General features: G+C 45.1%; 1 protein-coding gene across 1 annotated transcript in view; it reads right to left on the reverse strand.

Annotated features, from left to right (window-relative positions):
• ZFYVE1 (zinc finger FYVE-type containing 1) overlaps positions 1-16011 on the reverse strand; it is a 170943-nt gene that overhangs the window by 44729 nt on the left and 110203 nt on the right. The window contains exon 7 of the mRNA XM_030214356.1: positions 8114-8231. Within this exon, the coding sequence (XP_030070216.1) occupies positions 8114-8231 (118 nt within the window). The remainder of the gene's footprint in view (positions 1-8113; positions 8232-16011) is intronic.

A 16011-nucleotide genomic window follows, 5' to 3' on the forward strand; every position in this document is an offset into this window, starting at 1 on the left:
TCCCTTGCTGTGTCGAATAAAATGCCCAGATATTCCGGGGTCTGAGATGGAGTTAGTCTGTTCTTCTCGAAATTGATCACCCAAGCTATCGACTGCAGAAGACTAACAATGCACGAATGAGCCAGCCGTTGAGATACAGGCAATTCCCTGACATTGAAGGAAGGCCGCAACCACCACCATAACCTTGGTAAATGTTCTTAGTGCAGCAGGAAGACCGAAGGGCAAAGCCCTGAATTGAAAGTGATGGCCCAGCACCGCAAAACATAGAAACTCTGTTGCAGCCATATGAGTATATTCAAGTATACCTCCTTGAGATTGAGGATGGTAAGAAATTCTCCCGCTTGAACCAAGGCTATGACTGCTCTTAGTGTTTCCATGCTAAAGCGAGATCTAAGACCAGATGAAAGATGCCTTTCTTGTTTGGGACAATGAAGTACATGCAGTATCTGCCTTGTCCCTGCTCGGCCTGGGTAAATGGAACAATGGCCCAGAGAGCCAGCAAGGACTTTATGGTAGCCTGAACCTCGACCGCCTTGGTTCTCTTTTGACAAGGAGACTTCAAGAGAGGAGAGAACTTCAACTTGTAACCCACTGGTCTGAAGTGATTTTGGCCCAAACCTCCTGAAACTCCTGAAGACATCCTTCCCACCGGAAGAAGAGTGGACCAGCCTCACATCACTGCGAAGCCTGGGAGGCTGAGCACTCTAGCTGAGAGGAGGACATCCTGACCGCACAAATGGAAGATTAGCATGCGTGAAAGCAGGGCTTCTGACCACATTGCCGACAACCAGACCAGTACCGTCTGCTGTCTTGAAATCGAGAGCTCCCTAAAGACGGACGACCAGATGATTTTGGCTTAAACTCCAGCAACCGCTGTGGCTTAGTTTCCCCCCGTTTTTTCCCCCATGTTACTGAGAACCTCTCCAAATAGTCACTTGCCGCGAAAGGGCAGGTTAACTAGACACAACTTTGATGTTGTACCCCTACCAATGCTGCAACCAAAGTTGCCAACATGCCATGACAGCCAAAGACATACTGCAGGCCATAACTCGTAACATATCATAAATAGCATCCACCAAGTAGGCCAACCCCACTTCCAGCTAGGCATTATGGCGCCCATCTTGTACTGCAGACTGCTGATACCACTTCAGGCATGCTCTAGCCATAAACAAGTTGCATACTATCGCTTAAAGACCCAAAGAAGCCACTTCAAAGGCTTGTTTCAGCAAGCATTCTAGTTTCCTATCCTATAGGTCATTAAAAGTAATGCCCCCTTCCAACAGCAAGGTAGTGTTCGTCAGCACCGAATCAAGGGAGTCCACCTTGGGAAACTGCAATTTCTCTTTCTCCTCCAGAAACAGGGATGGCACAAGGCAGGATGCAGCCTGAGGTGAGTCCGAGATGCCACGCCACCCCCCCCCCCCCCCCCCGGGCCAAGTTCTGGCATCTCCCCCCTTCATTCCTCCACCGTGTTCCCCAAGTTTACCTTGTTCTTCATTTTCCAAAAGCTGCCAGTGGCAGCAATTCCTACAAACTGCCCTGCCGCCGGCACCAGCCTCTTTACTGTAGCCACCTCTGAGGAAACAGGAAGTTATATCAAAGAGGTGGGCCACAGTAAAGAGAAGAGGTGAATGCCAGCAGCAGGGCAGCATATAGGAATCGTACTTGCTGCCACCGGCTTTTGGAACATGAAGAACAGAAGGTAAATTCAGGGAAGGGAGTGGAGGAAGGAGCAGGGAGATGGCACTCCCGGGAGATGCCACTCCTTGAAGAGTGCTGCCTGAGGCCATCACCTCAGGTGGCCTAAAGGTCAGGCCACCCCTGTCCAGAAACAATGGGTAGAGTTGAGCCATGGCTCTTCTCACTCTCAGCCCTGCATCTGGCGAGACCCAGATGGATGCATCGGGAAGGACCTCTAAGCCCAGTCACAATAGACGAAGATGGAACTCCTGACACCAAAGCAGAAGGCTCCGGAATAGAAAGCACCACCAAAGCCTCAAAAATAAGAATACTGAGTTCCTCTATATGAAACATTCTCAGTACTTTCAGGTCATCTCCCTCCTCTAATGGCTCCTTCAATGATGGCTCCTCTAATAGACCGAGGCCACATCAGATTAGGAGGGAGAAGCAGAGATAGACCTCCAGGAGTGGACAGATGAGGCTAACGCGATCTCCTAGGAGCAGGAGGGGCAAAAAACTGAAACACATTGCAGCAACTCTGACTGTTCCTGCTACACTAAATAAGCCCGGTGTAAGAGCAATATAAACTCCGGAGAAAACAAAGATACTGATGCAGATGAATGCTTTGTCGGGCTCTGAGGTTGTAAAATGGTGGCTGTGTTCTGCATGTTATCTGATAGAAACTGTTCCTCACTGCCAGTTGGCCCCAACAAAACGGTGCCCATTCCCAGGCTCTCCTGCATCAAACTGCACACTGGTCCTGCCGGAGATCCTAAAGTCCCCGGCACATTCAGAAGTTGAATCCAAAGACATGCTGCCACCGACCGTTTCCCCTAAGTCCCATGGGATTCCCGGCTTGAATGCACTTCAATACTCTGATGCCAGCCAATGGGTCCCACAGCGGGAAAACCACTTAACTGCGACCGCAGGAGTTGCCATTGACCGACTGGCACAAACGCAGCACAACGCAGTCCCAAGAGGTGCGTCAAAATCCCTCCCCTGCATCAAGGAGAACTTGCAGCCCTCAAAGTAGTTCAGAGTCAGACTTACATTGTTGGCTGTTCCTCCCAAGCCTTACCCCAGCTAAGAAAAATTAGGGCTGATACTCTGTCCCAGGCTCTCTAGTAAAGTTCCTTCCTTCTCCTTTCTTTTTTTTTAAAGGTTGTTGTGCTGGAAAAGGAGAGAGCACTACAGGAAACAGGGGAAAGGTAAACGGAAGGAAGAAGAAAATTCACGGGGCACCAAAGACAGGAATCTGAAGACCTCCAGATATGATTCTGAAGACTCAAGCCACCCACAAAGCTCAACTAGAGCCAGTATGCCAAGTGGACCAGAAGCAAATCACTCATAACCAGAGGCTGAAAAGTGCGTTCTACATGCTGGAAATAGAAAATATTAAGGAGCTGGACTGGATGCCAAGAGAGATATATCTCAGCTCAGTTTTCAGTTCTCTATCTCCACCTGCTGGTCAATAGACACAACTATCCCACAGGTTCTGGAACAGTGGGAAGCTACATAATGGAATTTCTCTTTACAACAAACCCTATGGAACAAAAGCTAAATACATTCTTGTAATAAGAGTTCGCTAAAACAGAAAGTGGTTGTTTTAAGCGAATAAGACATATGAATTATTTCTGGGAGCAAGTCCTTAGTTAATTAAATCCAGAGCCAGATATCAAAGGGTTGGTTATACAAATGGACTACCGTATAACTATTGAAAACAAGTCTTAACCTAAAAATTTGAATGGTTAACGCCTCACTAGAGACCTGCATGGCAACAGGGTTTGCAGGAATCCCACAGAACCCACGGGGATAGAAGCAGCTCATGCAGGGTTCCCATGGAAATGTAAGCTGCACCTGCCTCTCACATACCAGACCTATGAGTGCTGTCTTCTCCTCCTTGCTTTAATAGCAAAGATGTGGAAAGTCTTCCATTAAGGAGGTGGTAGAGACACAAATGGTGACAGATTTCAAAGCGGTGTGGGATGAACACAGAGGATTTCTAATTAGAAAATGGAAGTTATAAAAAACCTAAATTTAAATAGCTGCATGTGTCTGAACGTGTCAAATGACGCTTAGATGGCAACTCCGGATGTGATGAACTAGGGCCGATACCAGGCAGACTTGTATGGTCTGTGTCTCATATATGGCAATCTGGTTTAGGACGGGCTGGAAAGGGCTACAGCAACTTCAGTGGCTGGAACATGAGGTCAGTGCTGTACAGACTTTTACGGTCAGCGTCTGGCAAATGAGAAGACGAATAGGCTGGAGTGGACTCTGATGGCAACTCCAGCAGCTAGAACATAAGGATAGGACCGGATGGACTTCTATGGTCTACATCCCAAAAACACCAAAGAAAGACCATAATCAAGTATATAATATCATGTTTATTGTTGATTTAATCATGAATTGATAATGAGTGTGACTACTGGACAGACTGGGTGGACTGTTCAGGTCATCTGCCATTACTTACTATGTTACTATTAATCCTCCCTGCTGATATGCAGACCTCAACTCAGACACAGGCACGAGTATCAGATGTCACCTGACCTATTGGTGCTTGCATGTGGCAACCTCTCAGCACACAGTGCCAGTGAATCTTACGTGTGCGTACCAGAGTGTTCCAAGTTCCAACTTCCGTTCCTTCCTTGTCTGCAGTGCTACGGCTTGAACCCAGAAAGAGACCGAGAGACTACGAATTTTTTTTTAATGTACCATTAAATTCTTGTGGGAAAGGGTTAAACTCTTGCAAGGAAGGGTGGAGATGGGTAAGACTCCAGTGGGTGGGTGAGGATGGATAAGATTCCGGTGGGGACGGGTAAGATTCCAGGAGGGACAGGTGGGGATGTGTAACATTTCTATCCCTTGCAACTCACTCAGCAAAGAAATAGTAGACCTCTATGGAGTAACAGAAGTATAACTAGACAAGTACTTTCTTAAGGTTTCCTATTATTCATGCAAATTCCCCATGTAGACAGCACCCTCACCAACCTCAAGGACTGGAGGTTGGCAGAGATCACTGCAATAGCAGTGGCCATCCTCGTACCCTCTGAGCAACAATGCATCACACTTCTCTGGTATGCCTCAAAAGATAACAGATTAAAAAGTCTTTTATGCTTGAGTCAAAGGGAAAGTTCAGAATTGATTATATTATATTCTTTATTAGGGAAGTTTTAAAATTTTTTACTCAAGTAACTTGGCCTGTTTGAAAAGTACTCTCCCCTATCTACACATATTTTAAATTGTGTAAAATGTGCTCCTGGGTTTCTGTTTATGCCAGGAGAGGAAATTAGGTGCGTACTTGGTATATTCAAAAGTAAGAATCCCATTTCCCTCTCCTCCCCTCCCTTCCCCTAAGACCACACACACTCACTCCTCTACTCCCCCCCCCCCCCAACACCCCACACACACTCCTCAGCCATTTGCACAAATAGCAAGTTGGTGCTTTCAGTATGCATACTTTAAACTAAATTTCAAAGACAAACCACCTGTATCATTTGTCTTTGAAAATCAGCAGGAAAGTACATGTGATAAAAGTACCTGCATACTCTAAAAGGTAAAATTATGTCTTACCTGATAATTTTCTTCCCCTTAATCGCAGCAGATGAATCCAGAACTGGTGGGTTATATCCATCTACCAGAAGGTGGAGACAGAGATGTCAAAGTGAACACAGTGACAGCAGACTGTCAGCCCCTCCATCAGTTAGTATGTCACATTTGAAAGTGGTAGCAAAAAATAACACAGAACTGAAGACCTTCCTCACAACCGAAAGTCATAACTCGGCAACGCAAACAGAACCCAGGAGGCATATTTTCAAAGCACTTAGCCTTCCAAAGTTCCATAGGTTTCTATGGAACTTTGGAAGGCTAGGTGCTTTGAAAATATGCCTCCAGGTTGCCCAATAAACTTAAGAACACATGGCCAGATGATCGAAAGCCCCGCACTGTTCCAAACTGTGCTCTAAAAATAGAGCTAGAACAGTGCAGGGCTTTACTGCCCCTATGATCAGAGATAATAGTATGCAAATAGGATAATAGGATGCACTGGCAGGGCTTGACCATCCAAAATGTAGGCCAACACGATGGTTTCCTTAAGCCAGCAAGTAATAGTCACCTTAGAGGCTGTGTTTCCCCTGCAAGACAGAAAGCAGCACAAAAAGATGATCCGAGCATTGAAACTCATTAGACATCTGCAAGTAGCGGAGGAGAACCCTCCGGACATCCAGCAAGCAAAGAGTCACAAAGTCTGCAGGAAATTCCTCCCATTGAAATGAGGGAAGAAAAAAGTGACTGATTGACATGAAAGGCCAACACGATCTTCAGCAAAAAGGACGGGACCATACAAATGGAGATGACTGCCTCCAAAATCTGAAGAAATGGATCTCGACATGACAAAGCCTGAACCTCTGAGATTTGGCGAGCCAATGCAATGGCCACTAAAACACCGTTTTCAGTGAGATCCTTCTTCAACGTCCCCCTGCACAATGATTCAAACGGCGCCCTCTGAAGAGCTCGAAGCACAAGGTTCAGCCACCACACCGGGCACGGCTGATGAAGAGAAGGGTGCAGGTGTAAGACCCTCCCCAAAGAAAACGAACCACATCCAATACAGGTCAAGCTCTTCTGCAGACAGTCCTACAAGAAAGCCAACATCTGAAAAACGGACAGTCAAGGGAGATCCAGCATGAATAGAACACCACGCCACAAAGGTCTGTCACACCTGTGCATAGGCCGCTGTGGTGGAAAGCTTCTGAGCCTGAAGCAACGTGGTAATCACCGAGTCTGAATATCCCTATTTCCTTAATCTGGACCGCTCAAAAGCCAGGCCAAAAGACCAAAGTAGGAGGGATCCTCCATAAGGACCAGACCCTAATGTAGGAGGTTCGGGGTCACTGGAAGGTGCGTCGGGGTCAGAAATATTTAAGATCTCCAACACATCAGAAATCAGAGACAGAAATTCCCCTCTATGAAACAGATGCCACCAAGGGGATCATCTGGTTCCTCCTGGAGGAGCACACCCTCCTCAACAGCTTCCAGCCCCGCGCACTGCAACGAGCCCTCAGAAGCAGTCATCAAAGAGGGGGCAGATATTACAGGTACTAGGGACCCCACCTCCAAGGAGGAGACCATCCGCCTCCGCTTAAGGGCTGGATCTTTCCCCAGGAAACAGGACAGCTGACCCAGATCTCCAACGGGGCCCTCCAGGGCCACTGGAACCAGAACTGAAAGGGACTGAGGCAGGACACATTTTAAAATATAAGCTTGGTGCTTAAGAAGCACAAATTCTAGAGAGAAAAAACCTTTTGAGTCTCCAGTCCCTGCAGCCCCCCCCCCCCCCCCCCCCCCCCCCCAGCACAGACCTCAAAGACTTCCCAACTACCCCCTCCAGGATGCTGAAGTGAAATGGTCATCCGCTCAAAATCTCCAGAAAGTGGAACATGGCCCAAAACCGCAGCACAGGTGGTCAACAAAATAGTATGTGCGCCATGCAAGTCAGCGCTGGAAACCGCAGCTTCCACCACTGAAAAGGCACCGTCCCTCCTGCTGGTATCAGCGCAACCTGTACTGAAGATATCGGCAGCCAAACGCCGACTGCCACATCGGGAGCAGTGTTTAGCTGACTCAGCTGCCATTTCCTGCCGCCCCGGGAAGAGGAAAAAAGAGCCGGCACGAAACAAAGAAGGGTAGTGTGGTGCACCAAAGTAGCGTGGCCTTCCAGCAAGATCAGCCACTCCAGCTCCCTGACCCAAGGCTGTTGTTCAAGCTCTGAGCACAGAGCTCTGTGCATTAGTGTCTGTCTCTGTTTAAATGGTTGGTTTTTTTGTTTTTTTTATACTGGCAGAGGTTTTTTTTTTCCTCCCAGTTGTGAGGAAGGAAACCTCAGACACAGTCAGTCAAGTAAGGCACTGGGAGAAAGGGGATATTGGGGTGAGGCAGGGACCCAAAATTCAGTTATGCCCCCAAAGAAGGCACCCTCTACCAACCGCCCCATCTTAACTAGCTATACTGCCCAGGAGAACCCCCAGCTACGTCGAATCGAGGAGCTGATGAGAAGCCATCCACCACCTGCTGGAGAGAGATATATATTAACTGATGGAGGGGCTGACCATCTGGTATCACTGCCTTCAGTCTATCTCCATCTCCACCTGCTGGTAGACTGATATAACCACCAGTTCCTGGATTCATCTGCTGCTGGCGATAAGGAATGCATGGCTACTTCAAAATCCTCCCAAGAAGTTCCATCAAGCAAACCCCTTCTACAAGATGGCATAACGCCAGCAGAATTTGTTAACTTTACTCTACTTTTTATTAGTCGCCAATTATCTCATATAGAGTTCAATGTGACTTACATGAAGAAAAGAAGTACATTCTTCAGAGTTACATTGTGTTAACTAAATGTTAAAATTAAAATATTCATTTTAGAAGCACTTACGCCAGGCCAGACATGTTCAATTTCTGTTCTCACCACAGTGTCCACTGGATCCTGGTTCCCAAACCAGTACTGACGACTACGGTAGATGACTCCACAGTTAGGACACTCAATCACATACCTACAAGAAAGGGCTCAGAGAATGATGTGCTGGAAACATAGGGTCTCAGCAGGACATGGCAATACATGCCATGAATCTAAGCGAACAAGTTCTCTGCAAACTGAATTTTGTTTTTCATTATTGCTCTATTTGTTGGCAATGTGTTAGGAACAGCCCGCACATTAGTGCTACACAAATTACTTGATCAAATATTCTGAAAGAAAAAAAATACCCATTTCAAAAGAGAGAAAAAAGTTGCTTGTGATGATTTTAAGTTCAACCAGTGGTGGATCTTTGGCATTTCATCCTAGAATTCACTTATACCAGTGGATTTCAACCTAGTTCTCAAAACATACCCAGCTAGTTTGATTTTCAGGATATCCACAATTTTCAAGTTTCCATTTTATTAACACTCCACTTTCTTGTAAAAGACAAAAAGCTACTTAAATTAGAATTTAATTAATATGCATGGGATAGATTTCCATACAATAGAGGCAGCACACATAAAACCATCTCAGGCATATTCACTGTGGATGAACTGGCTGGGTGAATCTCAAGGACTAGGTTGAGAACTAGTACCTTACACAGATATCAAAATAAGTGAGGAAAAATGGTCATCAGATTATCAATAACTGAGGGAATCTAATTCCCTCAATTAAGCACAAGGTTTGAATTAAATGTATGACAAAAGCAGAATCCAGGTATTCAGCAAAGCCTTTAACTAGAATAAGAAATTTCAGCTCCAAATGCACTAGCCAACTTTCCGTTTTAGAGAGGGTGAGATTGGCAGAGTTGACAGCTACGTATACAGTGAATGCAGCTCTATGGCTGTTTTTTTGTTGTTGTTTATTGGTTGCCGGGGGAAAAGGAGAGACGCTGATTGGAAGGGGATTGGAGAAAGAGGGGAGATGCTGATTGGAGGGGGGGGAGAGAGGGAGACGCTGATTGGAAGGGGGGAGAAGGAGGAGAGACACTGATTGGATGAAGGAGTGAGAGAGGGGGCATGCTGGATGGAGGGGAGGAGAACAGGCAAGGATAGAGTTAGTGAAAGACTGGGGAATAAGTGAAAGGGGAATGGAGGGCCGGGTGAGGAAAAAGATAGGAAGCCATAAGCTTTTGCTGTTAAAAAAAAAAGAGGAATTGAAGAATGAATGAATGAAGACTGTAAGAATGAATGAAGATAGGGAAAAAATACAATTAAGGAAAGCTGAGAGAAAAAGATCAGTGTAGGAGATGAAGGAAGTGGAAGACATGAAGACAGGAGGAGAGAGAAAAATGACAAATGGACATGAAACCCTGGTATGAGAGTCAAGAAACTGTAGGGGGGAAAAAATCAGAAAACAGAGATTGGGACCAACATGATTAGAAAAACTAAATGGCTAGGCAACAAAGATAGAAAAAATAATTTTATTTTTAATTTAGGATAAAGTAATGTGGTAGCCATGTTATTCGCTCTAATAAATAAAACAAAAAATGGAAAATTAAAAGTTAGCACCTTATTGGTCTAATATATATATTTTTTTACTACATTTGGAAGCTAAAACCACTTTCCTCAGGTCAGGACCATAATACCACAACAGCAGCATACTGTCCTGCTCTAAGGAAAGAGGTTTGGACTCTGAAAGCTAATTGACAAATATATTACATTAGTCCAATAAAAGGAAACACCTTATTTTACATTTTTTTTTGTTTTATTTTTATTCATTTGTGATGTGGGTGGTTAAGTGTAAATTTTTGAAATGTACACCTATCTTTATATTTTGCACAATACAGGGGGGCACATAACACTGTTTTCTCTTTCTCTAGTGTTGCATTGTAGGCAGAGTCTAGCTTCTAGGGGTTCAGTTTAATTTCAGAAGTTATTAAAACCATAAGTGTATTTTTAAGAATATGGGTAATATAAAATTGATTTTAATATTTTATATTTGACTGTACATCCTAGATGCCTAGTTATATTGCCATAATCCACCTCGAACCTTTAAGTATGGTGGAATACAAATGTTTGTATTTTTGTCTACATATTTCTATTTTTAGTTTGTGGTTACTTATTTTGTACTTGGTGAGGGTCTATCTATGCTCTGCGTATGTGAAGAAAAAAAAAAACAAGTATTCTGCTAAAACCAAATGTCTATGTAGGATCAATCTGTAATAATCTGGTTTGTTTAGTTTTTCCAATAGATGATGTATTGATGTTCTAGTGGCCACTCCAATATTTTCAATGCTGCCTTTTTGTAGGTACACCCTTGTTGAGTGACTCCTAGAAGTTAGTGCTATTATGGTATAGAATTGCTCTATAGATCCCAAGTGCTATTTGTAATGTTTTGTATCACTTCACATTATGTGTGGTACTGGATTTTAGATTTGAATGTATATAACACCTTTCTCAGCAGTAGCTCAAGATGCGTTGCATTCAGGTGCATTTACTTATTTCCTAGCCTTCCTTTCCTTTCCTCGAATGGCTTACAATCTACATTTGTACCTGAAGCAGTGGAATGTTTAGGGATCCTTTTATGAAGGCATGCTAGCGTTTTTAGCACGTGCTAAGAATAAGCTGCGCTAAATGCTAGAGATGCCTGTATATTCCTATGGGCAGCTCTAGTGTTTAGCATGCGCTAATTGTTAACGCACTAAAAACAATAGCATGCCCTTGTAAAAGGACCCCTAAGTGACTTGCCTCTGGTTCTCAAGCAGCAGCAGTGGGATCTGAACCCTAGCTTCACTGGTTCTCAGACTGCGGCTCTAACCACTAGACTTAGCTAATACTGATAATATGTACACCAAACATGTTTGATAACTCACTAGTAAACTAAAGGCCAACAGGTCTGAAGTCTGGTGACCATCTGGCAACCTACAAAAAAGAATTAAGGAAATCATTTCATGGATTGCCTGTAACAACAGGATTTCTGTTACAGTGCTGTTGAACACCACTGTTCACACGGCCAACAAAAAAATACTGTACTGAGAAGCTAGGCAGCCAAATGTTAAAGTACTTACATATACAGTATTTTTAGAATACTAAAAACACTGTTCTGTTTAATATGCTGTACTATTTTGGTGCACATTTTGACTTTTTTTTGGCACACAATTTCTTGGAGTACATTTAACATGCATATTATCATTAGTAGAGGGGAGGGGGGCAACTGGTACATTTGCACCAGAGACACCCATGAAGGTGTCTTAGCCCCGCCTACCTTAGCCTCCCCAAACAGTTGAGACACTTACTGCCTATGCTTTGAACTCTATCTCTTCTTTTACTTCCTGCATTGTTACAAAAGAATGAAACCCATTGGTACAACAGCTTGAGTATTTTTTGTTTTTATTTTTGTTACAGTTATACCCCGCGCTTTCCCACTCATGGCAGGCTCAATGCAGCTTACATGGGGCAATGGAGGGTTAAGTGACTTGCCCAGAGTCACAAGGAGCTGCCTGTGCTGGGAATCGAACTCAGTTCCTCAGTTCCCCAGGACCAAAGTCCACCACCCTAACCACTAGGCCACAGCTGCAGTGAGGGGTGCACAGGGGTAGGGAAGTAACAGAAGCTCTTCTTTCAATTACTACTACTTCTGCCCCCTTCTGGAAAGTTGTTAGCACACCTGGCAGCTACCAATAATGGGGAAAGGAGGCGATGTGCCCCTTGTCTGCTTCTACCACCCACATGGTCACTGTATCATCAGCATTAAACTAAGAAATTCACTCACTAAATATTGGTCAGCTAGCGAGTGAGCATTTTGCATCCTACTTTAACAAAAATATAACTTCCAGCGCTGAGTAAAGCCATGTAAAAACGTATTTTAATGTCAATCCACAACTGGGTGGACAGTTATAACCCAAGTCTTTCTGTGCAAGATTAAGGGACACAGAGAGTACTTTTTGCATAAGAGAAAGACTTCAGCAAGACTTTTTTAGGTGGTGGATTCAAATTGAATTGAATTGAATTGAATCAGATTCAAATTAATATCTTCATGGAAAGATGGATGCAACGTAGTAGGAGGGAAGTCAGTGATTAATTGCGTTCCATGCCACTGCACCAGGAATTAAAATGAATGGACTGTTCTCGTAATGCTCAAAGGGCAGCCATAATCTTATTTTACTGCTGTCACTATTACTTTGTAATAGTATGTCCTTCTCACTTTTTTTCTCTTTTCTTTTTACCTTAACTGCTAAATTAGTTTGGTAAAACACGTAAAATTGTCAAAGTTCTCTGAATCTACAAAAGTTTTCTTACTTTTAGGACTCTCATCTAACATTCCCTTGACTATAAATGTTTTCATACATTGCTCTCTCCTATATTGCCATGTATTTTGGAGCTAAGTTGTCTATTTATGCTGCTTTAAATCACAAGGCAAAAACAAGGAGTAGAAACTGGATCAGGCTCAAACAGACGATGGCCTTTGCAAGACATATTGCCAAGGATAAATGTGAACATCAAATATACGCATCAAGACTCTTGAGGGAGGCACGTGTGAGCAAAACATGGTACCCGTGTCAAGTCAACTTAAATAAACATCTTTAATTCTACATTTTGAGTCCGTGGTCTGTTTTGAAGAACCTGATCCAGTTCCCACTCCTTGTTTTTGGCTCAGTCTATCCCATGGGACTTGTGTTCTTTCCACTTCTTGTGGTCTTTTTGCTTTAAATCACAATATACCAATGGAGCTCTTGCACAATGCTTCCCTGTTACATTTGACAAGCAAAGATACTTACCTGTAGCAGGTATTCTCCGAGGACAGCAGGCTGATTGTTCTCACGTGGGTCGACTTCCACGTCAGCCCAGGAATCGGCATTTTGCAAGCAAAAATTAAAAAGTTTGCCAGTCTTCTGGCGCGCATGCGCAGACTGATTTCCCGCCCATCGCATGAGCACTTCTCTTCAGTTAAATCAAAGAGCATATAGAGAAATAAATAGCAACTCCAAAGGGGAGGTGGGCAGGTTTGTGAGAACAATCAGCCTGCTGTCCTCAGAGAATATCTGCTACATGTAAGTATCTTCGCTTTCTCCGAGGACAAGCAGGCTGCTTGTTCTCACAAGTGGGGTATCCCTAGCACCCAGGTTCACTCAAAACAATGAATATTGGTCAATTGGGCCTCGCAACAGCAAGGACATAATTTAGATTGACGCAACAGCGAGGACATAACTTAGATTGACCTGAAACCATAAACAACTAAGTGAGAGTGCAGCCTGGAACAGAACAAAAATAGGTCTAGGGGGGTGGAGTAAGATTCTAAGCCCCAAACAGATTCTGCAGCACCGACTGCCCAAACCGACTGTCGCGTCGGGTATCCTGCTCAAGGCAGTAGTGAGATGTGAATGTGTGGACTGATGACCACGTTGCAGCCTTGCAAATCTCCTCAATGGAGGCTGACTTTAAGTGAGCCACTGACGCAGCCATGGCTCTAACATTATGAGCTATGACATGACCCTCTAGAGTCAGCCCAGCTTGGGCATAAGTGAAGGAAATGCATCTGCTAGCCAATTTGAGATTGTGCGTTTTCCAATGGCGACATCCCTCCTGTTGGGATCGAAAGAAACAAACAACTGGGCGGACTGTCTGAAGGGCTTTGTCCGCTCCAAGTAAAAAGCCAATGCTCTCTTACAGTCCAAGGTACGTAAACTGCTTTCGCCAGGGTGGGTATGAGGACGGGGAAAAAATGTTAGCAAGACGATAGACTGAATGAGATGGAACTCCAATACCACCTTCGGCAGAACTTAAGGTGCGTGCGGAGGACTACTCTGTTGTGATGGAACTTAATATAAGGTGCATGCACTACCAAGAAGTGAAGCTCATTGACTCTACGAGCTGAAGTAACAGCCACCAAGAAAACGACCTTCCAGGTCAAGTACTTCAGATGGCAGGAATTCAGTGGCTCAAAAGAAGCTTTCATCAGCTGGGTGAGAATGACGTTGAGATCCCATAACATTAGTGGAGGCTTAACAGGGTGCTTTGACAAAAGCAAACCTCTCATGAAGCGAACCACCAAAGGCTGTCCAGAGATAGGCTTACCCTCTACACGGCGATGATAAGCACTAATTGCACTAAGGGGACTGAGTTGGTCTTGAGACCAGACTCTGACAAGTGTAGAGAAAGTATTCAAAGCAGGGTCTGTGTAGGACAAGAAACAGGATCTAGGGCCTTGCTGTCACACCAGACAGCAAGCCTCCTCCATTTCAAAGAGTAACACCTCTTGGTGGTATCTTTTCTGGAAGCAAGCAAGACTCGGGAGACACCCTCTGAAAGACCCAAGGGGGCGAATTCTAAGCTCTCAACATCCAGGCCATGAGAGCCAGAGACTGGAGGTTTGGATGTAGAGTGATGAGAGTTGGAAAACACTCCAATCTCCATGGTTCTTCGGAGGACAACTCCAGAAGAAGAGGGAACAAAATCTGACGCAGCCAGAAGGGTGCAATCAGGATCATGGTTCCATAGTCTTGCTTGAGTTTCAGCAAAGTCTTCCCTACTAGAGGTAAGGGAGGATACGCATACAGAAGCCTGTCCCCAAATGTAGGAGGAAAGGCATCTGACGCTAGCCTGTCGTGGGCCTGAAGCCTGGAACAGAACTGAGGGACCTTGTGATTAATCTGAATAGCAAAAAGATCCACCAAGGGGGTGCCCCACGCTCGGAAGATCTTGCGGACTACGCCCATGTTCAGTGACCACTCATGAGGTTGCATTATCCTGCTCAACCTGTTGGCCAGTCTGTTGTTTACGCCTGCCAGATAAGTGGCTTGCAGAAACATGCCATGACGGCGCGCCCAAAGCCACATCTGGACGGCTTCCTGACACAGAGGGTGAGATCCGGTGCCCCCCTGCTTGTTGGTGTAATACATGGCAACCTGATTGTCTGTCTGAATCAAAATGATTTGGTTGGACAGCCGGTCTCTGAAAGCCTTTAGAGCATTCCAGATTGCTCGCAATTCCAGGAGATTGATCTGAAGACCTTTTTCCTGAAAGGACCAGGCTACTTGAGTGTGAAGCCCATCTACATGAGCTCCCCACCCCAGGAGGGATGCATCCGTTGTCAGCACTTTTTGTGGCTGAGGAATTTGGAATGGACGTCCCAAGGTCAAATTGGATCGAATCACCCACCACTGCAGAGAATTCCGAAAGTCAGTGGACAGTTGGATTACATCCTCTAGGCTCCCCGCAGCTTGGTACCACTGGGAAGCTAGGGTCCATTGAGCCGATCTCATGTGTAGGTGTGCCATGGGAGTCACATGAACTGTGGAGGCCATGTGGCCCAGAAGCCTCAACATCTGCCGAGCTGTGACCTGCTGAGATGCTCTGGTCTGAGAGGCAAGGGATAGAAGGTTCTGCGCCCTTGCTTCGGGAAGGAAGGCCTGAGCCGTCTGAGAATTCAGCAGTGCTCCTATGAATTCCAGAGATTGGACTGGCTGGAGATGGGACTTCGGGTAATTTATCACAAACCCCAGCAGCTCCAGAAGGTGGATAGTACACTGCATGGACCAAAGAGCTCCTGCCTCTGAGGTGCTCTTGACCAGCCAATCGTCGAGATACGGGAACACATGCACTCCCAGCTTGCGTAGATACGCCGCAACCACCACAAGACACTTTGTGAATACCCGTGGTGCAGAGGCGAGCCCAAAGGGCAGCACACAATACTGAAAGTGCCGTATTCCCAGACGGAATCGGAGATACTGTGAGCTGGCAGTATCGGGATGTGAGTGTAAGCGTCCTTTAAATCCAGGGAACATAGCCAATCGTCTTTCTGAATCATTGGTAGAAGGGTGCCTAAGGAAAGCATCCTGAACTTCTCTTTGTTTTTTTTTTTGCAAATATTTTATT

Source organism: Microcaecilia unicolor, chromosome 9 (genome assembly GCF_901765095.1).
Source record: "Microcaecilia unicolor chromosome 9, aMicUni1.1, whole genome shotgun sequence".
Classification (NCBI taxonomy): Eukaryota; Metazoa; Chordata; class Amphibia; order Gymnophiona; family Siphonopidae; genus Microcaecilia; species Microcaecilia unicolor.